A 27,626-nucleotide genomic window follows, 5' to 3' on the forward strand; every position below is an offset into this window, starting at 1 on the left:
AAAAGAAAAGATGTAAGATGTGTTATGACTGTTTTGGCAAGTTTGATGAGATCAGTTACGTGTCAGACACATATTATATCAGAAATAGCAACACTGGATAAATCGTTAAATATTTTCTATGTAAGTTCTGGACTGCCGCCAAGTTCTCTGTATCTAATCAAAGTTTTATGAGTCTCTAGACTTACAAATGCAGAGGGCTTGATCACTAGCAAAAAGTGTACACCCCAAAAGAGCAGTGCACGGGTCTGTAAAAACCTCATGGGATGTATATAACATGCAGAGCAGAAAGCAAAACCATCAGGAGTGCACCAGAGATGAACTGTTTTTGGGAATAAGTGTATTCCCTGCAGTTCCCATTTTGCTTTATAGACAGGAAAACAGAGCTATGCAGTCCCTGTGGCAGCAATTGTGCTCGCTGCTTCGCTGGAGAAACATTTGCAGTATGGTGAATGTTTGGTGGCACGGCTCTGCAGAGAGATGACTGCCACGGCTCTGGTCTCTTCAAGACTGTGCAGTGAGTATATCTCAGTAAATACTTTTTGTTCTCTCAACCCAGGCGGCTCATCTGCCTCTGCTTTAATTTTTCTTGTCACGACATGCCGACAGCATTGTTGAGGAATGGAGTAGCACCCAGCTCCTCGGTTCTTATGCATCCTCCACGGGGCAAGTGGTGGCAATCTTCAGTTGACGAAATTCTAGTCGTACCTGGTGTGGAAACCTTGGCCCATTTAAACAAGTAGATCAAGGTCTCGTGGCAGAAAACAAGTGTTTCTGAGAAGCATTGTCTTTCTAATTTTCCAGCTGAGGTGAGTTTCTCACAAAGAATATGGCAAAAGCAACTCATAGTCCTTTTCCACACCAGCTGTGTGTTGAATTATAACCAGGCTTTTTCAGAAAAAAAATAAATTTACACAGTTGACACTTTTCTAAACAACGTTTATTAAACAATTACTCAAAGGTGCTTCCATGGAAGCATTTACTGTAGTATCATAAAGTGTAACTGAAGACAAAATTTCAATCCTCTCGAGCAAGCTTGGATTAAGTTTGCTTGTGTTCTTTTTTTTTTTTTTAAAAAAAGGGCTTCATTCTCTATTGCAGGTTAGCATCTGATGAGAGAGAGATGCAGCTGGATACGTGTTTTCCTACTAGGTGTATGAGACAGGCAGGTTTGCAAGATGCTTTAGGTACTACAGTATTCCATGTGCCACAGCTCATCTTTTCGGGCAGAGATGGGTGGTGGGTAGCCAGGACGGTGCGCTGCCGAACCTGAGGACGGTGGTGGATTGGGACAGAGCGGGCGGGAGGGGATGCTGGTTGCTGACGCCGGCTCAGGTCACAAGAACATATGGCCGGAGCCCCTGCGGTCTCTCACGCACACTGTTAGGTAGGAGCATGTGTTTAAAATGTTTAAGAAAAACGCCACAAGGAAGGAGCAGTGTTTTGCTTCCGCACTGGGTTCTCCACCCACAGGGAGATAAAGCACCAAAATTCAGGCTTTGCTTTCTCCCTCCTTCCCAGAACTTCATGTCACGCTGTCCTCCCTCTTACAGATAAATCACAGGCATTCGGCTCGAATGTGTGTTTATTCAAATTACGTTAGTGGGGGACTTATCCTGCATAGCCTTCAGCAAATGAATGCATTTACTCAGTAATTTATATGAACGATGCGCCTATACTCTGTTACTAAGCTGCTAAAAATGACTTCTTTTCTCGGTCTGGATTTTGGGATGCTAGCTATGGACACAGTGCTGTCACACAAAGAGACGTTGGAAAAAGGAGGTACATAAAGACTATACCCCTGAGAAAGCGCCTTGCTCAGAGCGATGCTCGGAGTGAGAACACGGCATTGTCCCCAAGAGTCAAAGTTTGGGCTGAACAATGGCCCCCTCCCCGGTCACCTGAGCGTCGCTCTGCAGCTGAGGAAAGTTACAATTACAGAGTCCCAGGGTAAAACGCAGCATGAGGCAAAACCTGCTGAAAGTCAAATTATCCTCATAGCCAAACTTCAAACGGTTGGAATCGATCCCAGCGCACACATTTTCCTGGCTATGCCTGTTTTTGTCAGCTGTTACAGAGAGGACTTTCATCCCAGCCTTCTTGATGAGATATTGAGCAACTGGTAATTAGAGCAGTAAAAGTAAGTCTTGTCAAAGAAAAGGTGTTTCCATATTCCTTCAAGCTGCAGCATTTAGTCACGAGTCCTGAAAATTTTCCTTTTATCACACCAGTGACTTCCATACAGAATTAGATCATTTTAGATGAAATGACATCCCACTGGATAAAGTTTTTTTCATGAAAGGCAGAGTGAAAGAAAACAAAGGGAAGATTGTGCAGGGGTGGGCACGCACATGTGCAAGCATCATATTTACCAGCTATAACTCTGTTAAATGTGGCTGCGGCTGCCTTCCAGCTTCCAAAGTTCTTGGTGAAAGCAGGACAGAGCCCTACCACACACGTAACCCACGCGGCCCTGCCACGCACACAATGTGATCCCACAAACACCTTTTCTGCGGGAAACCGGGACCCCTCAAAACATACGACTGAAATCTGAAACCAGAAAAATTGCTTTCTCCCAACTGACACGCTGGCAGGCTGCAGTGTTTCAGCCATTGCAGTGAGGTTCTTCCTTCTTTGGGTGACGTCACAGCTTTCTTTGCCTTAACCGGTGGAAGTGCAAGATTGGGACAATACAATTAAGCAAAGACAAGTGACAACAAAAGATTTGACGACACACCATTTACACAGGCGACATCTACAGTAATAAATAAAGTAGTGCTGGGGAGCCCTGCAACCCAAATATCCATAGTATTGGTAGGACCGTGCCATTGAAAGGACAGTCCCAGAGAGCTCCTGACCAGCAGATCCAGCGTTTCCCAAGACAGGTTTGGAAACAGGGGGCAGGTTGTGGACCACTCCCAACAGACAGTTTAAGCAGCCGCCCAGTGCATTGCATCTGCCGCCTCCCCTTTATCCTCTCCCTTTCTAACAGGGGCCAGAATATTTCTCTGTTGAGATTTTGCACAGATCCCAAAAGTATTTCTTATTCCGTGGACTGACTGTGAATCATTTTAGGTTGCCTGTCTCTAATTGCCAGAGGGTTTTGAATTAATTCATGCATTGAGGTATTCCGTGGCTTATGATAAAACTACTGAATGGATGATTATCTGCTTTTAACAGCGTTGCATCTAAACTCACTGATTTCAGAGCAATCACGCACCGTCCGTGGGAGTAAACGGGAGCAGAATTTCACCCACTGCTTCAGTAGTGATGGTCTCTTGGGTAACGCTAAATATCAGCCATCATCACTGAAATTGCCCTACGTCATTGCTGTGCCCAGATCTCTCTTCCTCCCTCACCACTTAACCACAAAGCCAGGCAATTTTCTGTTTTAACTCTCATTTTGTTCCTTTTGATTTTCTGCATTTAAGATACACTCTTCAGGTTTCTTCTCCGTCATCTCAACAGCGCTCCTTGTTTAAATCACTTCTCCAAGGACAGCTCAAGCTTTGCCAAAGGGGCTTACCCTGGCCTACCTCTGGCCATCAAAGGTGGCATTAGGCTAATTGCAGTAAGATGAGCTGCCCCTTTAAAGGGAAAAAAAAAAAATCCTTTCTGCTCCACAGTTTAAGTCGTTACTGCCAAAAGGAGCTTCCATTCCTCACCTGACCTGCCACAGAGCCTTTCCATGCGGGGTTCAACAGGCACTTTGTGTGTTTATGATTGTGTTACCTCTAGTTAGTCCTTCTGGGATTAGGATAACAATTTTCACAGGATTTTAGAGCAAGATTACCAAGCCTGTCTACTCAGAGCCTTTCACAAAGTGATTATTAAAGACCTGGCGATAACCTCCAGTTTTATATAGGCTCTGAAGATAATCATCTTTGTCAAGAGAAATCAGGTAAGTCGATATTAACTCTTCCAGATCTCGGTGGTTTCACCTATACTTAGAGGAAACCATTTCCACTGTGCTATTAACGCTCAGTGGAAATGTAGCAAAGGAAATGTATTTTTATCTAAATATATATTTATGACTTTTTATTAAATTTTCATACAAATAAATCCGAACTTAAAAAGTAGTTGTAGCGGTTTAATGAAGCATGTGATTATAACACAGGCATATTTTCTTTAGACCTGGTGTATAATGGTGTGCTTAAAATGAGAGATGACCTTTAAATGTTGGAATTGAATGAAGGTATGGAAATTAATACTCGAGGATCTTCCTTTTTTATTTCTTTGTTCTCTTAACTTCTGTTCCGCTCTGCTTAGGGTGAAGACACGGAAAAACTACTTGATATCTGATTGCACTCTGTTTGTACAGGAAAAATTAAAACAATTCAAACTTCATGGTTACCTGCCACATTAAATTGAGTTCAAATGAAGCATAGCTAATAAGCACGTTGGTTTAAGATTACTCTTAATCTAGAATAGCAAAGAGATACTTAATAAGAGATCTTCACAAGTGTATAAAGGTAATCTGAACTGGATTAAAATCTCCAATTCAGCAGTTCAGGGAACTCTGGATCAACCGTTCTAAGTAAAATGAACTCTAGTAATATCGTTCAGCTTAAAATAAACACGAGAGGAGGATTACCATATCCAGTAGAGGTGAAAGAGCAGAGGTGCAACTAAAGCCTTGACGTGCAACCTGTATCAGGCAAATGTTTGGAGGGAAAATATTCAATGAGAGTCCGTTTATGGGATGGTTGTGTGACACCTGTGCCTTTAGTGCCTGGAATCTCACTATGCTTTGAAATGGAAATTGTGAGTGATTTTGAGCTGGAGTACGTTGAGGGTTTCGTGTTTACAACATGGACATGTATTTTAGTCACCACAGTAGCGTCACTTATGCTGGCAAACGAAAGAGATACAGTTACAAATTAATAACCGCTTGTCTCTGATAGATAAAAACTAGATCTCAGATAACCAGAGTAACGCAAACATGACATGTATTGTAAGAGTTAATATTACTAATATCCGCATTGCCGAGAGATAGAATATTTCAGGCAGCAGCTCTAGGAGTGTCACAGATGGCTTTGAAATTTAATTGGACAGCATAAATATTCAGAGAGTTAATGCTGGGAAAAGATTTTTGGAAAGCAGCTAAAGCCTAATGTTTCAAATTTAAATCAGTCTCTGCCTATTAAGGGGTAAGGGCAGCTCTTTCTAGAGCTTGGTATTCAGATTTCTCTGCAATTTCTTTTTAAGCATCTTGTACTGGCCAGAGGACATCACAGTGCCAAATCCGGCGTTCAGGAAGAACAAGCCCTCCCATGGATGGAGGATTTTCCATTCATTTTATACCAACTTTATTTAATATTTCTTTGCTAGAAATAGAAGAGGATTTGGCTTATTATGATCTGTCCTTCCAGGTTATGTTTGCATGATGTCCTGGTCATTAGTTGTTTTACTTGATGGAGTCTGCAGGGTGTAATCACACCTCAGTTAAATGTGGGTGTTATTGCCAGACTGATGCCTGCTCTGAATTCCTGCCGCGAATCAGCGTCGTATGCAGAGAAAATGGTGTGCGTTGGTTAGCGGGGAGGAGCAGCTCGGCGGGGAGGACAGCAGGGAGCTGCAAATTCAGGTGAGCAAGAAAGCGTCTCTCAATGCGCATGGGGTGCTTCCAAGCACAACTGCATATCTCACTCTCTTTCAATTTTGTTTCTGCTTTTAAAGAGTTGTTATTTTTTTTCTTCTCTCTCTCTCTCTTAGTGTGCTTTGGTAAGACAGTTCCTTCATGTGTCAATCTTCTCTCCTCTTCCTTATCTCTTGGGAACGTGCTCTCTGTAGCCCCTTTCCTGGCCTGCTGTGAGTCCTCTGCCAGATGATTTTCCCCATCCTATCACCATGAACAGCCCTGGGCCAATTTAAATAAATCAGTAATGAATTTAAATCCCCTATAGGAAATTATCTACAGCCTATCAACCCTCTTATTCATGAACCTTTGTAGAACAGCTGTGCTTGCACATCAGCCTGTGAAATACTCTTACCAAGGATTTCTGTCTTAGTCCAAGCATGATTTGCTGGTGACCCAGGAGAGCCCACATTCCTCAAAGCCTGTGCTGGAAATCAAGTCTCCCCGCTCTGGCACAAGCACTGACCGCTGATGTGTAGGGGCAGATTGAAAGTGGGGCAGAAGATGTCTTCTCCTCCCACCTCCGAGGTCTGAGTCTCTCGCTCACCATGCAGCCAAAACCCTCAAGAAGGGTAGACGTTTGGGGTCCTTTGCAGCAGAGACCCTCCAGCCAAGACCAGCCTTATGCCGCAGGGATGGGATGGTGGCAGCATTGCTTTTGGCCACGTTTCATATGGACATCCCCTGGGTCGACAAGCACAGAGACTGGCCATGCGGCCTGAGCACGCCCTGTGTGCAGGGAACGGGTCATAAGGAACTTGCTCAGGAGGAGGTCTGTGGCCCTTAAACTCTGAACCCTCATCATGAAGCACGGTTCAATGTAACATGGGTCTTCCAGAGCTAGGGAGACAGCCACTTCTCGTAGTACAGGAATAAAAATTCATGATGTTCCATTAAGAAAACAACAAATCACCCCACTGTTAACCTCAGTCAAACACACAACCCCACAGTTTGCCTTAACAGGACACTTAATTGGCTAGGTGCACCAGCCATTATAGCCTTTATGCTCCAGAACATGGGTAGCTACAAATCTTGCCTTGACATGATTGCCCAGCTCTCCACCCCAGAGCCTGCTCTCCCCAACAGCCCCCTCCCCATGTCTTTTGCAATCCAGTTCTTCAAATTCAGCGCCACTGAGGAGCATCTCTCACTAACTGCTGTCCGTTTCATACAGTCAAACCAAAGAGGGGGAAAACATACATAACTGAGCAGAATCCATAAGTGGATTAGATTTTATACCTACCTCAGTGCAGATCGCATCACCACTGCTTACACCCCCTAAGGCTTGAGCTACCATGCTGCAGTCTCCCCTAACTATGGAGTCCACAGCTCCATGGAAAAAGCTGTTACAAGTCACAGTAAGATTCATAGCATTTCATACTACCAGATCATGGAAACAGGGATAGCCTTCTCGGAGTTTCAGACCCTGTGATCCTCATGCCGGCAATACATTTATGCTCTGTAGTCTAGCTGTTGGTCAGAGCCCAAATATTGTTGCAAGAAGAGCCAAGCTTAGGATTTTTGATGCTAGGCTGGTCCACAGGAGGCTGGACTCCGTCCATGAATAATTAGTCCAGCTCATAGAAAGGTGAGGGAGTATGAAGTCCAGGGAGTGAGTTTTGGCCATAGCTTTGTCTCTGCCTCAGCCCCGCTCTTCTGTACACGCCGTGCAGAAACCCTGGATAAGCATAGGCTTGGGGCTGAGTAAAAAGGATTTGGCAGGTGGACTGAATAGATAGGGCAAACTACCTAAAAAGCTTCTCCGAGCTTTGTTTGAATTAGCAGAGCTGGCACTTAAGCGCTTTAGAGTCATCAGAGGAGCAAACACAGACATTTCAAACATAGAACTGCTTGGTATTGTTTCACCATCCCAAGGAAGAGTCTCTTTAGAACTGCTAAGTACAAATTATCCATTTTCAGAATGTGTTAATTCGCTAGTGAATTAAATATGAGAAAGATTTTAAGCATGATGATAATAGTTTGTTAATCAAACAGTATTATCTTCAAGATAATGGTTTGCTGCGTACACGCAAAATTAGCTACTCTGAGGAGATACGAAAAAAAATTTTTGGACTTTTTTTTTGCTAATTTTCATACGCTCCCTCATTTTCTGACAACTACAGAGCGATTTGGAGTGTTCTGATATTACAAAAACAGGGGGAAGATGTAAAGAGGCAAGGACTTTCCTTCCTTTTTTCTAACCACCTCTCATTAAATCTTTGAAACCTGGAAAGCAGCTCATTGTCTGAAAGGCAGAGCACCGTTAATCCCTCCCAAGCAACCAGGTAAGGCAGCACAGGACACAGCTTGGTGACAATAATTAACTACAGAAGAACAAGACTGGGGATGACCGGGCAGCAACGCTTCTGCAGAAAAGGAGCTCAGTTGATACCTGGTCTGAAATTGAACATAAGTAAATTTTATCTTGTTTCAACAGAAAGGGCTTAGGTGCCTGATGTGCCAGTGTCCTTTGGGTACAGGTCATCCTGCCAGAGAAGAGGACTGTGTAGACGACCTTGCCAAGTCCCAGGAAAGCCACAGTCACACCGGACTCAAAAATCAAGAGTTACATACTAAACTCATGACACATACACAGAAAACACTGATTGTGTGATTTCTGATTCTTTGCCATTTACACCACCAACCTTTTCTCTGCGTCCCAGAGACCTAATATTTCTCTCACGGTCACATCATTTTGGGACAGGGGTTGGACAAAACTGCACAATACCACAAATTTTAACACCACTAAAACAGTATTTCTTTCTCCTAGAGCAACCCAAACTGCTGGAAGTCAGAGTCCACAATGCAGTTGTTCTGCTGGCATGCGCCAGCAAAGATGAGCCTGGGATTTCTGTGTCTCTTTCTGGTTTGCAACACAGGTAAGGACAATGGTTTGGTGTTCCCCAGGGAATAACCTAAATGTCTCTTTCCCCATTTCTCCCATAGGCCCATTCCCAAATCTGTGTCAGGTTTGGTTTTTTCACCCTGCGTAGGCAAGACCAATGAGCTGGAGCTCCGGGGCTGGTGGCATGCACAAGGGCAGACCAGGTGATGGCAAAAGTCTGCTCTTGGCTCCCATGCCATGAATCTGGAGTCAGAAGGGTTTATGTGGAGAGAGAAGGGTTAGAAGAGCTCTTACACCTAGACTGTTGGGACAAATTTAACTCATACTAAGTGAGAATTGTTAATACAGCTGACTAGCACCATACGAGGAGCCACGATTTACAGTCCTTGTACTATGGATTATTCATGGGATATGTCTCCTTATGTAGAAAGAGAGAAGGGAGAAAGGAAATGTATTCGGAATTGTCTTCTGTACAAGGCACAGATTTTTGTATGAATAAGGACAATCACTCAGGTTTCACCAATTTAGATACCAACAGCCAGATCACGCAATCATATCTCCTCTTTCTGCTGCTGCTTCCAGTCCTACAGATTTCCTCTTCAAGAAGAGGAAGCTGAACCCAGCTTTTCTACTCCCTGGTGAGAGCTCTGCCCGTTAGGTTATATCACAGAGCAGGGCATCACCACCACTGAAGTGAGCCCTCCTCACCACCAGCTCCCGAGAGAGAACTTCTCTCTGGGTAACTTGGATGGACTGCAAAGCTGAAGATTCAGAGAGGCATGAGAGTTTAGCATTTGCTAGTGCTATCTCATTTGGGCAAAGACGGGCAATGAAACTGGTGAAGGGTCTAGAGAACAAGTCCCGTGAGGAGCAGCTGAGGGAACTGAGGTTGTTCAGCCTGGAGAAAAGGAGGCTGAGGGGAGACCTTATCGCTCTCTACAACTACCTGCAAGGAGGGTGTAATGAGGTGGGGGTGGGTCTCTTCTCCCAAGTAACAACTGACAGGACGGGAGGAAGTGGCCTCAAGTTGAGCCAGGGGAGGTTTAGGTTAGATAACAGGAAAAATCTCTTCAACAAAAGGGTCATCAAGCATTGGAACAGGCTGCCCAGGGTTGAGTCACCATCCCTGGAGGTATTTAAAAGATGGGTAGATGTGGTGCTGAGGGACATGGTTTAGTGGTGGACTTGGCAGTGTTAGGTTAACAGGTGGACTCGATGATCTTAAAGGTCTTTTCTAACCTTAATGATTGCCTTAATGACTTTATGTTTCTGAGAGCCTTCTGGATTAGTCTTTGGAGTTACTCAGCTCTTCACTGATTGAATAGGGAGCCTAAGCACCAAACTCCTGCACTTCAACTTGTCCTGTGATGTCCTTTAGGACTTCCTTATTTTTAGACACCTGATCAGTTGTGGATACTCGGTGGCCTGCTTTGCAGTGCTGATGTCCATCGGTTTCTGAGCTAAAATGCATGAGAGCAGCAAAGTAACCCAGGCAGGGACCTCAACAGAGAGTTGCTCAGTAGCTCAACTGTTTCTCAGTCTCTTTCTTCACTTCACAGCTTCATGCATAAGAAGAGAAAATAAGAAAGAGAAGCAAGTGGCAGTGCTGGCTACCGCAGGTAACAAGTAGCACGTCAGGACACCCTGTGTGGGGGTGCTAATGGGAGTGGGAGGAATTGTGTTGGACACAGAGGTGGTGAGAGATGGACCCTTCTCCTGCAGAGTCTTTGAGCCCCAATCCACCGCTGCTGCAAGGGCTCCTCACCCAGCACAGGGCTTTCCCAGGTTCCTGGCGAGTATTTAACCTCCCTCCTTCCAGGACTGTAAAATGTTGTTTTCTCTTTATCCTTTCTCTTCTTCTCAGCTCTCCATTCCTTTTTGGTTTTCCCTTTCCCTTCTTCTATGCTGTGGGCAAGCCCTGCTTCCAGCCTTGGGGTGCAGCTTTGTTTTGAATTGGTTAAAAATAATACTGATGTCATTGGAAAATTGCGTTTCTCCCCAAATTCGATTTTGTTCTCATCTCGGCTTTCTGCACTTCTTTTTCCATCCTGCTCTGTTTTGTCTCTCCCTGTCACGCACACGCAGACCTTCCTCCTGGCGCACACACACAGATCCCTGCTCTGCTTCTGCATGGCTTTGTGGGAGGGAAGCAAAAGAACATCTTCGGAAATTTTGCCTTGGGAAAAACAAATAAGCAACATCAACAGAAAGAAAGCACGCTAAAATAAAAAATGTGATTCAGCTACAGTCAATTTATTCTGTCGTAGCAGTATAGTCATCAAGGTAGCTGAAAAAAAAATAAAAATAAAAAATTCGCATTTTCATCCCAGTTCTAGGTAGCACTGGGGAAGGGGGAACATTTCCTGGGTACGTTCTCCTCTGCTTTTGATCTGCCAAGAGAGATCTGCTGCAATTTTGCCAGTGAATAGCCATTGCCCGGCAGGAGGGGGCACCAAAACGCTGGGACTGGCTTCTGCTCGCTGGCAGCCTGCTCAAGGGCACGCTCAAGGGAAGAGGTGACAGGCCCCACCTAAATTTTGGCCTACCCTTGCACTGCCCACTTTATCTTATTGTTTTCCAGACTCCTCTCTGCACTCCTGGCATCTTTATTTTCTTGCCACAAGTTTTTCGGTGCACCCCAATACACAACCTGCTCATTTTGGTTTTCCCATTCTGGAAGATTTTTGCCCTCTGTAAGCAGGGGATTAACGGCCATTTCTTTGCGCCCTCGTGCCTCCAGCTGGTCAGAGCCCCCTTCTCCAGTCCCTGAAGGGGGCCTATAAGAAAGCTGTGGAGGGGATGTTTGCAAGGGCATGTAGCAATAGGACGAAGGGAAATGGTTTTAAACTAGAGCAGGGCAGGTTTAGATTAGACATTAGGAAGAAGTTCTTTACGACGAGGGTGGTGAGACACTGGCCCAGGTTGCCCAGAGAAGTGGTGGAGGCCCCATCCCTGGAGACATTCAAGGCCAGGCTTGATGAGGCTCTGAGCAACCTGATCTAGTTGAAGATGTCCCTGCTTACTGCAGGGGGGTTGGACTAGATGACCTTTAAAGGTCCCTTCCAACCCGACACATTCTATGATTCTATGATTCTTTTTCAGAGCTGCCTGCGAAGTCCGTGGACCTGGCTGCCATCAACCTGACCGAGCTGGTGAACGGGATGCTGAACACGGCGCTCAGAGGTAATGTGACGAGGCCGGGCAGGTCGTGCAGGCTGTCAGCCCGGCAGTGAATGAGATAAAGGGCTAAGGGTGTTAGCAGGGGAAGCCATAAACGCATGCCGTCTGCCTCCAGAATTGATCCTAGGAGCACATTACCCTGGCGCATTTATAATGCAGACAGATCTCTGCCCCAAAGAATCTAGAAATTACTGTGTGTTTATATATGGACACAATATAATTACTTATGGGATGCCTTTAGAAAGCACTTCATAATCCAGTTTAGGTTTGCGTTAAAAAAAAAAAAAAGAAAGAAAGAAATAATATAAATTATCCTTCCCTCAGTGGAAATAAGAAAGAATTGAGTCTCAGGCAGCTGCATAGTACTAGCACCTCAGGAGTCTTTTAGAAATTAAATGAGCAGAGTCAAAACATGCTGTTCTCATAATTTGTTCCAACCGCTAATAGCATAGGCATGTGTTTCTGCAGGTACCAAAAAACTCTTCTCTTTGCTGAGCATCACGTCTTACAGCTCATTTGCCTTCCACAAAGTGTCAGTCACCATTTATAACAGTGAGTGCCTCTGCACTTTGCTCCACGCAGGAGCATTTTCTCTCACACGGCCCGTGCAAATACTGATTTTTTTCTGTCTCTCCCTACAGTTTCTAACATGAAAAATGTTGACCCTGGCAAGTTCCCTATGCATTACTGCTACTGTTTGAACAACACAACAAATGACTTGACGGGTGGGTACACAAGAGGGGTTGGAAATTGCATTTGCTTAAGATGAATTATTTCGTTTGGAGCTGGAAGCTGTAGCCTGAATTCTGCAGACTTCATCCTCGTGAGCAGTATCGCCATACTGAGGTCAACAGCCATTACACACAACGAGTGGCTGCTCCGAACCTGGGGGCAGACTCGATGGACTCATTCTCACTTGGCTGCACCCAGCCAGCCAGTCTGGGATGGAGCCATCGGTCAAGTGACCAGCATGGTTTACCCAGAGGAAAGACCCCCACCTTTCCTCCTCAGAACGCAAATAGCAGTGCAGGAGAGACAACCCAGCAATGTGTGATAGCCACCTTAGCCACTTTTGCTCTCCTGAGATAACCCACAGGAGATGAACAAGGGCTTCTCCACACCAACAGAGTCCAATAACTTCAATGCACCTAACGGGAGTGAAAAGCAAGAATTAACGTCATCCTAGAGCTGTTTAATAGCGTTTAATGGCATTTAAAATGCTGTTGGGCCAATCCTTCACCTATAACCCCCATTCACACCTCTGATCTCACCTCTGATCTCACAGTATTTAACAGTCCTGGATGGGTCTGAGCACTCTAATTCTATCGCTGGTTAACGGCTGGTAAGAGTAGCTCAGCAGCTACTGGAACCCATAACCTCTAGGATACATGTGATGACCACACATATGAGCTACAATGGCTTTCATGTCTTTTTCTGGACCCAAACATTTCACAAGCCTTATTGCATAATGACCCAGTCTGCCTTGGAGGATAATGTAGAAAATTTAATCTTTCTGCCTCAAATCCAGAACATTTTGGTGATTAAAGCATTTTCCCAAGTAGCAAAATTGAGGGCTCATGTCTGTCACTCCCTGAGTGAGAACATTGACTCGTTACTGATAGACCCTGTTATGAAAAAGTTGTACCACCTCCACCAACCATTTTTTAAGCTGACAACATCATCGGTATGTCTGAAGTAGACCTCAAAGGAGATCATTAGATGCCTCCTGGGAGTTCCTACATGGTAGACAGGCAGTTAGTACAGGCAAAGGCTACAGGCTTTAGTTCCCCTTCTACATATAAGCAGACTAAGTAGAGAGTTACTTTAAATTGTTCTCTTGAACAGATAAATTCCATTTAAGTTTACTTTTAGGCACATTGGTGCTATTTTGGATATAATCTTTGAAATATACTTCTGCAGAGTATTCCAGTGGCTTCCTAAATCCAATCCCATTCAGCAGAAACATTTTGAACTTTAAAATATTTTCAAAATTTTCACATACAAACATATGTCCAAAGTATGATCACTTGAAGAAGTGTTTTTTTGACTTAGCATAAACGATAGGATATGTGTTTTCAATCGTAAACTTTCTCTATCTTCTTGTCCAGATTTTACAGCTTTACTTGTTGATATCATTGGAAACTCCACCAGTTATCTCACAGAAATTTTCAAATCCACTTCTATTCTCTCAGGTTTGCATTTCCTTTTAACATTTATCATTGTTTTATTTGTCTGATTTATTCCTGGCATGGAAACAAGCATAGAAATGTGTATAGAAGCCTCTCGCTCTTACTTAGCAGCATTTTTCTCGCAAAAGATGGACTGCGGTTGTAAACAAAGTCTCCTTAAAGGAACAAGATAAGTATGTAATGTACATATTTATAATACAGACATACATGTTTCTATGATCACCTATGTTTTGTTTGAAAGTTTGGTGAACTATTATTAAACACTGGTGTTTTGGGGAATTATGGTTCTCAAAGAATAATTATGGTCTATATTATCTGAAGAATTCTTTTTCCATGTAAAAATGACTGGAATTGAGAATTTTAATTCGATACAAACATTTCCCCTGGAAATACTGGCATTTGGGTTTGGTGCTAGTTCGAGGTTTTTGTTAAAAATCATATAAGAAGGAAAATATTTGGCCAGTTGTAGTAGCCACATACCATTTTGTGCTTGTGGTTTCAACTGTTTAAGGTTATCTCACATAATGAAAACTGGTAACAATGATCTGTTTTACATTTTTTTTACTTCTAGTGCGTCAGAGCAATGATTCAGATTGTATCTACATTTGCATGATGACAGGGCAGACAGGTAAATGGTCAAACCATTCCACCCCAAAATATTGTCCTATTTATTCTCAGTGGTGACTTATACAAGAAACAAGCCTTTCTTGATGTTTGTAAGCATTGCTGTTTGCAGGGAGAAATCTGTCTGACTTTTGGGAAATGCTGGAGAAGTCTCCTGTTATTAATTACACATTTTCCAGTAACACATCTTCTGACCTGGGTAAGTACATCCTGGGGAATAAAAGGAAACAATAACAACAACGAAAACCACGTTCAGGTAGCACTTGCAATGAATACTCCATCTTCATCATGTAAAAAAAAATATTTAATATTATTTCATATATTTTATTATTACTTCTATATATCATACATGAGTATATATTTTATTATTATTAAATATTTTATATTCTTATAAGTGTAATAAAATAGTTATAATTATAAGTAAAATTTACAAACTCTTAAATTAATAGCTACGAAGTCTTCTAATGGAGGAACGAACAAAACCTCCTGGGATGAGAGCTTCCGCAGGATTCAGCACTGGAGTGGGGAGGCTTCCTGATGCTTTTAATGTAATCGGGTACCTGCCTTAGCTCTCCGCACAAATTGTCTCCTGCCTTTACATGTGTTACCTTCAGAAAGGAGTTGAATATATTCAGCCGGTGTGCTGCATGGCTCCTCCATCCAAAACTGCTTTGCCAGGTTGAGCTGCACTTCAGACACTCACCTCTCATTGCTGCCCGTGGCTATTTCTCATTTTCAATGCTGGATTACAGAAGGCAGACAGTGGAATCAGTGGCAAGTTCACTTCTGATGAAAGCTGTAGGATGCTTCAGTCCTTTTTAAAAAATAGTAATCAAAGACACTTTGCCAAAAATGACATTTGTTTACAAACAGATATTTCTTTTATACCAGAGCCTGACTTATTTCCCTTTTATCACACAATATGCGATGGATGGTGAGCATACTAACCCTATCTTCTCATGCCTCAAAGATCTAGATTCAGTTTTTTCAAGTTTCATGAAATTACAGGAAGACCCAAACAAAAGAGTGGAACCATCAGCAGAACATGTGTGGACATTTAAAAGTGAGCAAGTATTGTCAGATCTAATTTTTATTCTTCTTGACTAGCGCCTTAACAAGTGATCATGTATGTTTGCTGCACAGCACTATGATGTTGTACTACCATTACAGAGCAAGATAGAATTTTGGCCTGAACAGTAGAAGTTCAGGTCGGTAATGCGCTGAATAGCTGGGAGATAGAAAAACTATTGTAAAAAGACCTCCTTTTTTTGGCCATTTTATTAGAAAAAAAGTTTTCTAACAAGGCAGAAAAGTAAAAAAAAAAAAAAAAAGAAACGAAAAATATCGTTGTTTTTAAACCAAGAAAAAGATAGTCCAAACTGTTTCCTCTCCTTTCTTATTGTAATTTTTTTTTTCATTTTTTTTCTCTTTGGCTTTAAATGACATTCAGTTGTGAGTACCTGAACATTTCATAAGCTCAGAGCATTTAGCTTTGCCACAAGGCTACAAGATGGAAAAGTGCTGGTCTGCCTCATTTTGAAAGCAGAAAAGCAGATCTTCACGCCTGCTTCCACATAGTAGGAGCAAAGAGAATTTCAGAATTTTACTTCATACCTCCCCATCATTGCAGATGCATCTGTCTACAACAAAATTTCGACATTTTCCCTAGTCACCCTGCTGTCTTTTTATAAACCCTTTTGTTTTGCTCAACTGCATACCAAGCCTCGTTATCTCTTCTAGCCCCGAGTGTCACTCCTGCCACAAAATGTCATCAGTTCCCAAATTCCAGTATCTGCCCTCCAGTACCTGCCTGCTCCCCTTCACATAGACAGGAGCTTTCATCTCTTTCCTCTGTAGTGAAGCAGCTCAGGAAAGAAAAAATAATTTATCTGAAGAAAAAACCCAACACTTCGAAGGAAAATTTTGGTTTCTTTTTTTTTTTCTTTAAATAAAAACTCGCATGTTAAAATGTTCTCAGTTAAAATTTCAAACATTATTGGCACTCTTCATGTTTTCATATTGAACATGAATTGGAGAGGTGGCCGCTCACCTGCCAGGGGAAGCGCTCAAGGAGTAGGTGGGATTTTCTGGGTGTATTTTAGATACTGTGTTCCCCCAGTGTGTTACGCTCGGTCCTGTCGTGAGGCACCAGCACCCACAGGGTGTTGCTGGTGCCCTCCGTCTCTCCCGCTTCTCCAGCTACCAGGATCCCTTTTGCTCTGAAAGGGGAGGAAAACCCCACCACAAGGTTCCCACCATGGCCAAAGACGGCTGGACTGAAAGGGCTGGGGTTTCCATCACCGCACGTCGACGATTCCAGACCACGAGGTACAGCCGGACCCGCTCCGACGGCTGGGGGGAGCGTGACCCCATCACCAGCCCTGCAGCCCAGTGAGTACAGAAAGGACGACTGACACCCACTTTACCCCACTAGTGGCGGGGTTTTGCCCAAAGCTAGAATCCTATCTCTGAGGTTGATGTTGAGGGACCCTTCAGGGAGATCCATGCTGGGTCATTAGTGAGTAGATTTTTTTATTGTAGAAGTGCTAAAATGAGTTATGGGTCCATCTGTAGTTCCCTTTGGGGAAAAACTAAGCCTTGCTCCTCACGGACACCTCTGCCACCCAGGTTTTCAGTCACATTTTGCTCCACATAGGGTGAGCAGACTTGTGAAGAAGCAATATAGAGCTGCTTCTCTTGGTCTCCACTAAACATATGTTTTTTACACCCTACCTTTCCCTAATCCAGGGACTTTTCAACATCTAACAAAGTAAAGCTTTTGTCCTCCCTTTTTCATCTTGACATTTTTATATGCCACTGGAAGTACTGGGTGAGGGACCCTGGCTGTTGAGCTGTCTCATATAGAGCAGTTCTCGGTAGACAAATAAATAACAAATATCCTGAATGACACAAAGCATGTGCCTTTCTGTCCCCACAGCTGACGTGTATGCATTTTGGATGCAGACGATGTCTCCTCAAGAAACCAGCAAAGCGATGCAAACAGAGCCAGGTGAGATTGATCTGGGATAATAACAAAGTGTGTCAGTTGGCACATTTATGAAATAAAAAGTAATATATATAGAAATAGGTGACTGTGCATGTATTTATACATCAATGTCTATGTAAGCGTTTATTAGTGGTCTGTGACTTCAGCTTTTTTTTCTGGTTTTCTTTCTATCAGCCCTCCTTTATTTTTTTTTTCCTGTTAAGATGTCAAGGCAACTTATATTTTTTTCCTGCCTTCAGATTTGCCTCCCCCAGTTCTGCCTACGCCACCCTACAGGCCTGGTGTGACACTGAAACTTTACTCAGCTACCAGTAAGTAGCTGCACCTCATGCAGCAAAAATAGTAGTATGTTTGAAAGTGTATCAATTTGCAAATTCTCCCATGCAGAAACAACACACATATTTAATTTACATGATATCTTATGTATGTAAAACACCCCAAATGTAAAACAGACTGCTTCCATATTTGTTTGTGAATCATACACAATCATACATTCAAAATATAAATTGTACTGTTGTGATAAAATTAACATATGTACTCTGTGGGTCAATTGTAACATGGATTAGCTATTGGAGAATCTTAAAATTCATTTATTCAAAAAAAAAAAAAAGAATTATGCTTTAAATCTCCCTATTGGTACAAATAAAATGCCATGTGAATCCATACGATGTGAAAATCCCAGAATTGCCCTGAATTTACAATACTGCAAACTTCTTCAGCTAAAGAAGGATCATTATTGACTAGATTTTCAGGAAAGCTCAGCTCTTCCTTTGAAGCACCAAAACAGTTAGAATTTAAGAACTCAGCATGGTAAATATATGATGATGTGTCACTCCACTTATAAATACTATATACTTATGTTGTCAATAAAACTATATTTACATGTAAGTATTTAGTAAGAGGTTATATGTTAGTATTTTTTGTAGCTTTTGCTCATTCTGATCACGTTTTTCATAGTTCCCAGTCCTGTTGTTGTTGGACGAGTTTATCAACAAATGTTGGGTTTCTTGCCTTCTTTTTTTTTCTTTTTTTTTTTTTAGATTTGTTTTTATTCATACTATTAGGAAAAAAAAGGATTTGAGAGCTTGCGACTCAGTGGGGCATCATTTTTCAGAAGTAAATAATGTTATCAGAGTTAAAAATACTGACTATGAAAAACAAAGCTTGATGACAGCATCAAGTGACCGTACAAACACGAGTCCTGCAGAAAGGCAGTGTCAGGGAAGAGGGGGAGGAAGATATTGCCTGGGAGGCCTGAGAACACTGCAGTAGAAGAACTATCTACTGAGACATGTTTCCAAGGAGAAGACTCACTGGTGCTGAGTCAAGGAGCAGTTCTGGACGTGAGAGGCTTTTTGAACCATGGAGATAGGAAGCCAAATATCCTTTTTGGATCTTTCTCTCCTTTTACTTCTGTTTAAAGAGCTCAAAATACCAGAGTCCTCATCTTACCACCCATGACATACATTGGTTGCGTGAAGAAAATGAGCCAATGTCATACCACGTGAATATAGTTTGACTTCTTGACAATGGTGTCAAGGTCACTTGACAGTGACAGTCACTTGACACTGGTGGTGTGAAGAGAAGAATTTAAGATGAACTAGGTCTCCTCATATTCATTGGGAACAGAGGAATATGCCATGGTAACTCTCAGACATCAAAAATTCTGCGCAAAACCAAAGTTCTCTGCATGTCTTGTTTGACTTGAGGATTAAATAACAGCCAGCCAACTGGAAGTTGCTGGAGCGTGTGGCTGGATTTGTGGTGTGCTCAGTCCAGAGCTTGTTCATGTGCCAGTTGTTGTCTGGTGGGCAACACTGTAGACCCTGGAGAACCTAGGACTGGGAACCAGCCCATTTTGAAAAGGCTGGGATGCACGGATTCCAATGAGATCAGGGAATGAAGAGTCAATAAATGCCTCTCTATCAGAAACCACGATGACAGAGGCTGTCTACCTGCATGTATCAGTCCTGCATTTGGGGAAATTAATCAAACAGTGGGATCACAAAGCAATGAAGGACACACACAATACTCTGAAGACTGAGACATTATTCCAAGAAGTCATTTCTTAAATTAGAAAAGTGGATGCCAATTGATAAAAATTGATAAAAAGTGCATGCAGGGAGGGATATTGTATTTTTATTCACAGTGGCCATAAATGCTTTTCACTGGCACCAAAATTTAATCTCAGTGTCAGAGAGATGTGATATTGAGTAAATAATGGAAAGGGCTGTTTACTGCAGCAAGAATTGGTCACTGGTCTGCCTGTGACAGTAACGTGGTGATTTCAAATAGACAAGAGCAAATTTCTGCACAGGGAGCTGTGGTTTCTGAGTTTTCTGGCCTCTGTTGATTAACTCAGTTTTTTGGGAAATAAAACTCTTGGAAAAGGAAGTTCTGAAATAAATTCCTACTTTTAATTCATTTTCTTTTTAAATTTCAATCCAAATCTATAGGAATTTATGAATTGAATACAAAAAATACATTTCACGGTAGAAATTTATTACAGAATGATATAAAACAGTACTATGAAGCCCTGAAAATTTACATTTCAATAATATGATGAGTACACTCTCCAATTCAAATAAAATTAAATGCAACATTAATTGAAAGAGAATCTCAGTATTAAATAAATACAGTATTATGTAAATGCAGCACTAATTTAAAAATAAGTGATTGTCAAAAATGAAAACCAAAGCAATCTGTTTAACTTCTCTTTCCCACATAGATGAATCCAAATTGCAATTGCAGTCATTCAATTTACATTTCGATAAAGATGAATTCCTGCTGACAAAACACGCAGCTTTTGTTAAGCATTTAACACCTGTTGGGCAGGACAGCGAGCGCCTGCTTTGGCAGAGACGTTGAGATTCGTTGGAGGGTGGCCTTTAGCGAGTTTTAATTATTCACAACAACTCTAACACCCCTTTTCATGGACAATTTCCATTAAAACCTCATAGCCTCACGTTCTGCTGTTTGGTTATTAACATGAAGAGTATTTATTAAAGCAAGAAACGATTAATTTTTAATTGCAATTGAGTGGAAAAAAAATCAAGGTGTGTCAAATGCTATTAAGTAGACAAAGCCTAATGACATTTATGCAAAGTTGCTAAAATTACGAGAAATAGGGCTTCCTCTTGCCCATTGCTGAATAATTACATCTGATATTTGTGTAGTGCCTTTGACACACAGTTTTCAGAGGGGCCGGTGAGTTTGGGAGCTGCAAGCGTCTGCCCGTTACTCCTCCATGACATACCTGGGCAAGCGCTGGCAGAAGAGAAATGGTTTCACAGTGATTGCTTTCAGGTTGGCAGAGCCTCTATTTTCCTCCTGCCCGTGAATGCCATTTCATATTAAACTTCTTGTCAGTGCTAGACAACTCAAGCTTATTTCAACAGAACTTCATTAGTCTAAATTTAACCTCTGTAACCTCTCCTATCACATAACATAAGCTGGCCCAAAGCTATAAAGCATGTGAGACGTGAACCTGGAAATGCAATTACATTGCCTAAGGGGATTATACTCTGCAGGTAAGGCAGTTTACCTACGCATGGCCAAAGCCTGCTGCCAGTTACACAAATGAAAACAAAAAACCAGTTGACAATCACACTGCAGCCGCCTTCGCTCTGCACGTTCGGGCTCTTCCACCCCAATGGGTGCGCGTGAGGAGGACACCCCACATCATGCAAAATGTGCCCTCTCGCAGCCTGGTCCCTGGTTATCTTTTCAGAACCCCAGCGTGGGATTTGCAGGGTTGTCCCTTATTTCTTTCAGAGGGCTGGTGTAGGGGAGACATCCCTTTGGAAGGATTGCAGCATGCAGGGGCCAACAGGACGTCTGTGCAGGCAGCTCCCCAGGGCCACATGTGATGCCTCGAAGGGCAGGTGGCTTCACTTCACACCCAAAGTGTGCCCTCACGCACACACATCTCCTCTTCTGAGCATGTTTATTAAATATGCAAAAGAGAGGTGGTTACACACCTGTTTTAGCAATGCCCTGGTAGCCTTTTAGCATATTGCAAATATTGCATTATTTTTTTTTCTAGCAAGTCCTTTGATTCTGACCCATCGTAACACAACAGTTAGCTATGGTGCAAGCTGATGTGTGACAGGTAATGGTTTGGAGAAGAAAAGACTAAGGCAAATGTTGCGTTTTTCTCTTAATATAATGAAAAAAGGCCCTGAAAAATGCTTCAGTTTTGCCCTGCCTTTTCTCAGTTTCCTCCATTTTCACCTTGCCTTCTTTTCTCTAGCAGAAGGAGAGTCTGGAGAGAGGCTGTATTTGACACAGAAAACCCACATTGCGATTCAGGATTTTATTATAAGCCACCATCACCTATTCTGTAATGTTGCTTTTTCTGTCATCTGGCACAGCTGCAATTGCTGGCAGGATGAAATGTTTGGTGTGCAAACGTTTATCTCTTGCTGCTGACTGCAGAAGATTCAGTGAATAGAGTAAACTAGATATTTTCATTTTAACTGGCTCGAGAGGGGAAGAGGGAGTCCACACCCAGGTACACCGTTTCCCTGCATTTTTCTTAAGTTAAAATAATACGGTGGTGGTCACTTGAAAAAAACACTGATTAACCCTCTGGCTGCTGGCAAACAAATATTAGATGGAGAAATTATTCCTACCTTCCTCTCTGTACGGGCAAAAATTGACCTTTTCTTCTCCAGATACTCGTCAGTTTTCATGAAACCTGTAGGAATGTATTTATCCAGAGGATATTCACCCAGCCCTAAAAACTGGGCTGAAATCAGCTGATTATTCAAGTCACTAAAAGCAAGAAGGGGAAAACTGACAGACGGAGAGATGGACAGAGAGAAAGCCATAACCTCTGCATAAATCATGCTTATTTTGTTAATGAGACTAAAAAAAAGTGATGGAGAGAGCAGTGTTTGTTTATTAGCTCAGTCATATTTAATCCAGGGTTCCGATTTAGAGGTTGGGTGTAGGGAAGCATGTGGAACTGGAAACGAATTTTTCATTAAAGTAGCACAAATATAGAGAAAATATAAAAAATATTAAGTGTACAGTGCTGGTTTTTTCTCTTGCTGTTTTGCACTGTGGAAAACTGATGCGTCAGTGGCAACTGAACCTCCACCTAAATAGGTAACAATAAATAAATTACATCTTTAGAGTTGTTCCTTGCATTTGAGATAGATAAAAACAATGTGATTTCAAGTAACTAACCAGGAACAATAAAAAATAATAAATTCAACAGAATACTTATTTTATTCACGCAAGCCAGGCTGTGTGTTGTTTTCAATTATCTGCCTCACTCAGATTTGATTTTAAGATACCTACGTGAGTTTATTAATCTATGTGTTTCTCAGAGCCTAGATAAGGCACTGCAAGAAATTTAGTGAGACAAGTATTTGAACTGCTTCAGGGCTGTATTTTTTCCTAGGGTGTCCGCAGGCGATCCTCAAAGAGTCCCGTGTGACCTCGCCTCCTGTCACTCTTATAGTGCAGAAGATCAATCCCTGTGTGATGGAGCTGTGTAGGTTTTTTCAGCTGTGCCTCTGCGTTGGTCAGAGAAGATATTCCAGAAAGGAAGCCATGAGGTAAAACCTGGCACTAATTTCTCTCTCTCTCTCTCTCTGCTTAAACTACTGTATTGGGCTTTTTTCAAATGGCAATTTGCAATCACCAATGCACATTTTTGAGAGTCTGTGGCTGCTGACTGAGATTCAAATGCATCCCTGGTGCACCGATCAATATCTGACATGGCTTCCACTATTCAAACTAAGTGAATAAAGTTCAGTTGATTTTTTCCAAATATTTAATCACATCATTGAGGTCAGAATCTGGCTTTTTATTTCTATATTTAATATTAACAGTATGATATGCATACAGCAATGCTTATCATAGAATCACAGATTGGTTCAGGTTGGAAGGCACCTTAAATATCATCTAGTTCCAACCCCCTGCCATGGGCAGGGACACCTCCTGCTAGACCAGGCTGCTCAAAGCCCCATCCAGCCTGGCCTTGAACACCTCCAGGGACGGGGCAGCCACAGCTTCTCTGGGCAACCTGGGCCAGTGTCTCACCACCCTCACAATAAAGAATTTCTTCCTGATATCTAACTTAAATCTACCCTCTTTCAGTTTGAAGCCATTATGAAAGATAGCAAGCTACTATTCTCCTCACTTTAACTGCATCTCTAGGTACTGTGTTGAATACTATTCCTGGTTCTTGAAAAATGCAAGTTATGTCTGTGAAAGGGTCAAAAGACTTGCTTACTCCCACAGTAAGTATATTTTCTCCTTATATCTCTACATGCCTTATTATGAAGGTATAATTAAAAGTTTTAGGAATCTGCAGAGTATTTGCTGTCTTCCATCACATAGCTGTTTTATCTTATAATTATTTTTAAAGGATTAGGAAAAAAAAGGATTATTTAACCTTCATGTATGCTTTTAATATTTTCCTCATGAAACCTCTTCTGACAGCAGTTTTCTTGTGTTCTTCCAGCATTGAAACAAAAATGCCTTAAAAACATCTGTACGTTGGTCTAGAGCACTGAGGAATTTTACTGCAAATTGGAAGATTGGTGGCAGTTTTAGTTGTCTCTCTCATTTCCCAGTGTAAAAATCAGGATGTAACAGGTTATTTGCAAATATTTGTAACAAGACAAGCTATTAACCAGATGCTAACCTAGAAGCGTGTCTTCCTCTGAGGCATTGTAAAAATAATGTGTAAAAACTGATCTGTTTTATACAATGATGTAACTGATGTAACTGCAATAAAAGCATTGAAAGACTTTTAAAAATTGTATTTTATAAGGATATTTACATGGTTGGCTAGTGAATGCAAATAGTTTATTCTAGTTTTATTTATAATTCAGATAACGCAATCAAAATGAACAAATACAAAATAATTTAAAAGCAACCTGAAATACTGAAAAAAAGAAGGACTTTTCCTGGTGTTAGACATACGCAGGTTAGCCATTATCCCAAATCAAGAGTCTCCCATTGCTTCAGGAACTCATCTAGTGCAGAGATTGACCAAGGAAATGTTCACACTTCTCGTACTCTCACTCTGTGATATATTTGTGTGAGCTCACCAAAATTCCTCTCCTTCCTCAGTACCTCTGTTGAACTAAAAGCCAATTTTAAGAGAGGAAAGAATAGCCAAACAAATTGCACCATCCTGTATTTCGCTACACTGCAGCAATATGTCCCTCAGGGGTCTGTATTGGGACCAGTACTGTTCAATATCTTCATCAGTGATATAAACAGTGGGATCAAGTGCACCCTCAGGAAGTTTGCGGGTAACACCAAGTTGAGCGGTGTGGTTGACATGCTGTGGGCAGGGATGCCATCCAGAGGGACCTGGAGAAGCTCCAGAAGTGGGCCCGTGTGAACCTCATGAGGTTCAACAGGGCCAAGTGCAGGGTCCTGCACGTGGGTCAGGGCAACGCCCGGTATCAATACAGGCTGGGGGATGAAGGGATTGAGAGCAGCCCTGCCGAAAAGGACTTGGGGGTACTGGTGGATGAAAAATTAGATATGAACTAGCACAATTAGCCAACCTTCGTTGGGCTACACCAAAAGAAGAGTGGCCAGCAGGTCGAGAGAGGTCATTCTCTCCCTCTGGTCTGCTCTCGTGAGACCCCACCTGGTGTACTGTGTCCAGCTTTGGAGTCCTCAGTACAGGAAGGACATGGACCTGTTTGAGTGGGTCCAGAGGAGGCCACAAAAATGATCAGAGGGCTGGAATACCTCTCCTATGAGGACAGGCCAAGAGAGTTGGGGTTGTTCAGCCTGGAGAAGAGAAGGCTCCAGGGAGACCTTATAGCAGCCTTTCAGTGCTTAAAGGGGGGTTATAAGAAAGATGGGGACAGACATTTTGGCAGGGCCTGTTGTGACAGGACAAGGGGTTTAAACTAAAGGAAGGTAGATTTAGACTAGTTGGTTTTTACAATGAGGGTGGTGAAACATTGGAAGAGGCTGTCCAGAGGGTTGCTAGGTGCTCCATCCCTGGAAACATTCCAGGTCAGGTTGGATGGGGCTCCGAGCACCCTGATCTAGTTGAAGATGTCCCTGCTTATTGCAGGGGACATTGAACTAGATGGGCTTTAAAGGTCCCTTCCAACCCAGACTGTTCTATGATTCTATGTGATGCTACTATCAACCCAAAGTACATCATCAAGCCATTAATATTTAAAAAAAAAAAAAAAAGATTATTTGCATCACAGATGCTGCACATTGATGTTTCACTGAAGAAACGTGTTCTAAGTAATATAAAGCCAAAGAGAAAGGTGGCGTAGTACCAATTACAGTTGGTATTGAAAGTTAGGCCAGTGGAAGAAATAGGAATGTCGATACAGTGAATGTATAAATTGGGAATACGTGGAGACGTCTCGCTCTGCAGCACATGTCCTCGTCCAAGGCAGGATCAGTTCTGATGTGACGAGCTGAATGAATTACGCCTTTATGCAACTGTTGCTTTTAAATCTCACAAAAACATCTTAAAGCCTGAAGACATCATTTAAAAAAATAAATCTCTATTGTTTCTTACATTTTTTTCATTAAGCTTTCTGAGAGCTCAGGAAGAAGAACATTAAAACAAGACTCTAAGAGGAGAAAACAATGATTAAAATCAGTTTGACTTTCTGGATCTTTTTAGTTTTGAATAAAAAGAAAATAGTAAAAGAAGAATATTTTTTTGAAACGACTTCCCTTTTAAAAGAACTGTTTTATTATTATTTTGGCAAATTTAATCAGCTCTGAGTTGTAGCACTGATCTCCACGCTAAAGGACACTTTTGTGTTTATAAGAAACCGTGCTGTGTTTTTCCTGCAGGAATACAAGCCCTTGGACAGAGTGCTAGCCTCTCTACAGTGTGACAGGGTGTGCCTCAGCCGTGTCTGGGTAGGTCACAGCTGTCCCCACTCTGAGGGCTTGGAAAGGGTTGAGAACTACTGCCCAAGGGTGTTCATGGGGCGAGAATTAGTATCACGTAGTTATGGGTGTTTGTGAAAGGAGCTGAGAAAAGATTAATGGTACCTGTCCTGAATTACAACCTTCTTGTCACGGTTGTTTATGACTTACTGTTTGGCTTTCCCAGGAGAATAATGAAAATTAATAAGAAAAACTGTGAAATAAGAGAAGAAATGAAAAAGCAAGGTTCCATGAAAAAAGTGAGCACATTGGCTGCCCTCAAAAAAGGAAAACTTTTTTACATATTCCAGGGTTTTCAGTCCTGCTAAGCCTCTGTGCACGTTTGGCAGAAGTACAGACATGATGGTGGCATATGGGCATATCAATATCTCAGAGGACTCATTGTTCATTATTATGTCCGGTCAAGCCCACTCTGATTTGTCAGGCTGAAAATGTTCGTCAAGACAGTAGATTGCACTTTGGGCAACCCCTGCAAACTCTAACAGGAAGCACCAAAACTCATATGAAAATGAATTTTCATATCATTAAGGCATAATTTCTGCCACATTTCACTCTTCTGTAACATTCCTTGATAGGATCATATGTCTGGATCCTATGACTGGACCCTGACCTTTTCCTGGCAACGTCAGTACTGAATCAATATAGAATCAGAGAATCACAAAATGATTGAGGCTAGAAGGGACATCAGGAGGTCATCTGGTCAGGAGGTCATCTGGTCCACCCTTCCTGCCCAAGCAGGGCCACCTACAGCCAGTTACCCAGGACCATATCCAGATGGCTTTGGAATATCTCCAAAGGAGGAGAGCAGGAGGGAGACTCAGAACCTCTCTGGGTAACCTGTGCCAGTGCTTGATCTCCCTTACAGTAAAAGAAGTGTTTCCAGATGTTCAAAGGGAACCTCCTGTGTTTCAGTTTGTACCCACTACCTCTGGTCCTGTCATTGAGCACCACTGAAAAGAGCCTGGCTCTGCCCTCTTTGCACCCTCCCTTCAGGTATTTAGAGGCATTGATGAGACCCCCCCCCCCGAGCCTTCTCTAGGTTGAAGAGTCTCTGTTTTCTCAGGGCCTCCTCATATGAGAGATGCTCCAGTCTTTTAATCATTTTTGTGGCCCTTTGGACTGTCTGAAGTTTGTCCGTGTCTGTCTCATATCGAGGAGCCCAAAACTGGATGCAGTGCTCCAGGGGTGGCCTCATCAGTGCTGACTAGAGGGGAAGGATCCGCTCCCTCGATCTGC

General features: G+C 42.4%; 1 protein-coding gene across 1 annotated transcript; it reads left to right on the forward strand.

Moving 5' to 3' along the window:
- Positions 1 to 5,467: 5,467 nt before the first annotated feature.
- Positions 5,468 to 24,002, forward strand: HHLA1 (HERV-H LTR-associating 1). The gene is made up of 16 exons (XM_054193489.1): positions 5,468 to 5,584; positions 8,406 to 8,514; positions 10,040 to 10,099; positions 11,583 to 11,663; positions 12,129 to 12,212; positions 12,302 to 12,385; positions 13,769 to 13,852; positions 14,421 to 14,477; positions 14,586 to 14,672; positions 15,444 to 15,536; positions 16,673 to 16,864; positions 17,412 to 17,483; positions 17,720 to 17,791; positions 22,891 to 23,047; positions 23,652 to 23,734; positions 23,959 to 24,002. Exons 1-16 carry the CDS (start codon positions 5,507 to 5,509, stop codon positions 24,000 to 24,002), a joined length of 1,437 nt encoding a protein of 478 aa, XP_054049464.1. The 5' UTR covers positions 5,468 to 5,506.
- Positions 24,003 to 27,626: the final 3,624 nt, after the last annotated feature.

This window comes from Rissa tridactyla, chromosome 2 (assembly GCF_028500815.1).
Source record: "Rissa tridactyla isolate bRisTri1 chromosome 2, bRisTri1.patW.cur.20221130, whole genome shotgun sequence".
Classification (NCBI taxonomy): Eukaryota; Metazoa; Chordata; class Aves; order Charadriiformes; family Laridae; genus Rissa; species Rissa tridactyla.

Excerpts from the sequence above, each read along its gene's own strand:
- HHLA1 (XM_054193489.1), top strand. The coding sequence starts at position 5,507 with ATGCAGAGAAAATGGTGTGCGTTGGTTAGCGGGGAGGAGCAGCTCGGC. Across the intron at positions 23,048-23,651 it reads TCCAGAAAGGAAGCCATGAG|GTACTGTGTTGAATACTATT; the intron begins GTAAAACCTGGC and ends CTGCATCTCTAG. Across the intron at positions 23,735-23,958 it reads AAGACTTGCTTACTCCCACA|CATTGAAACAAAAATGCCTT; the intron begins GTAAGTATATTT and ends GTGTTCTTCCAG.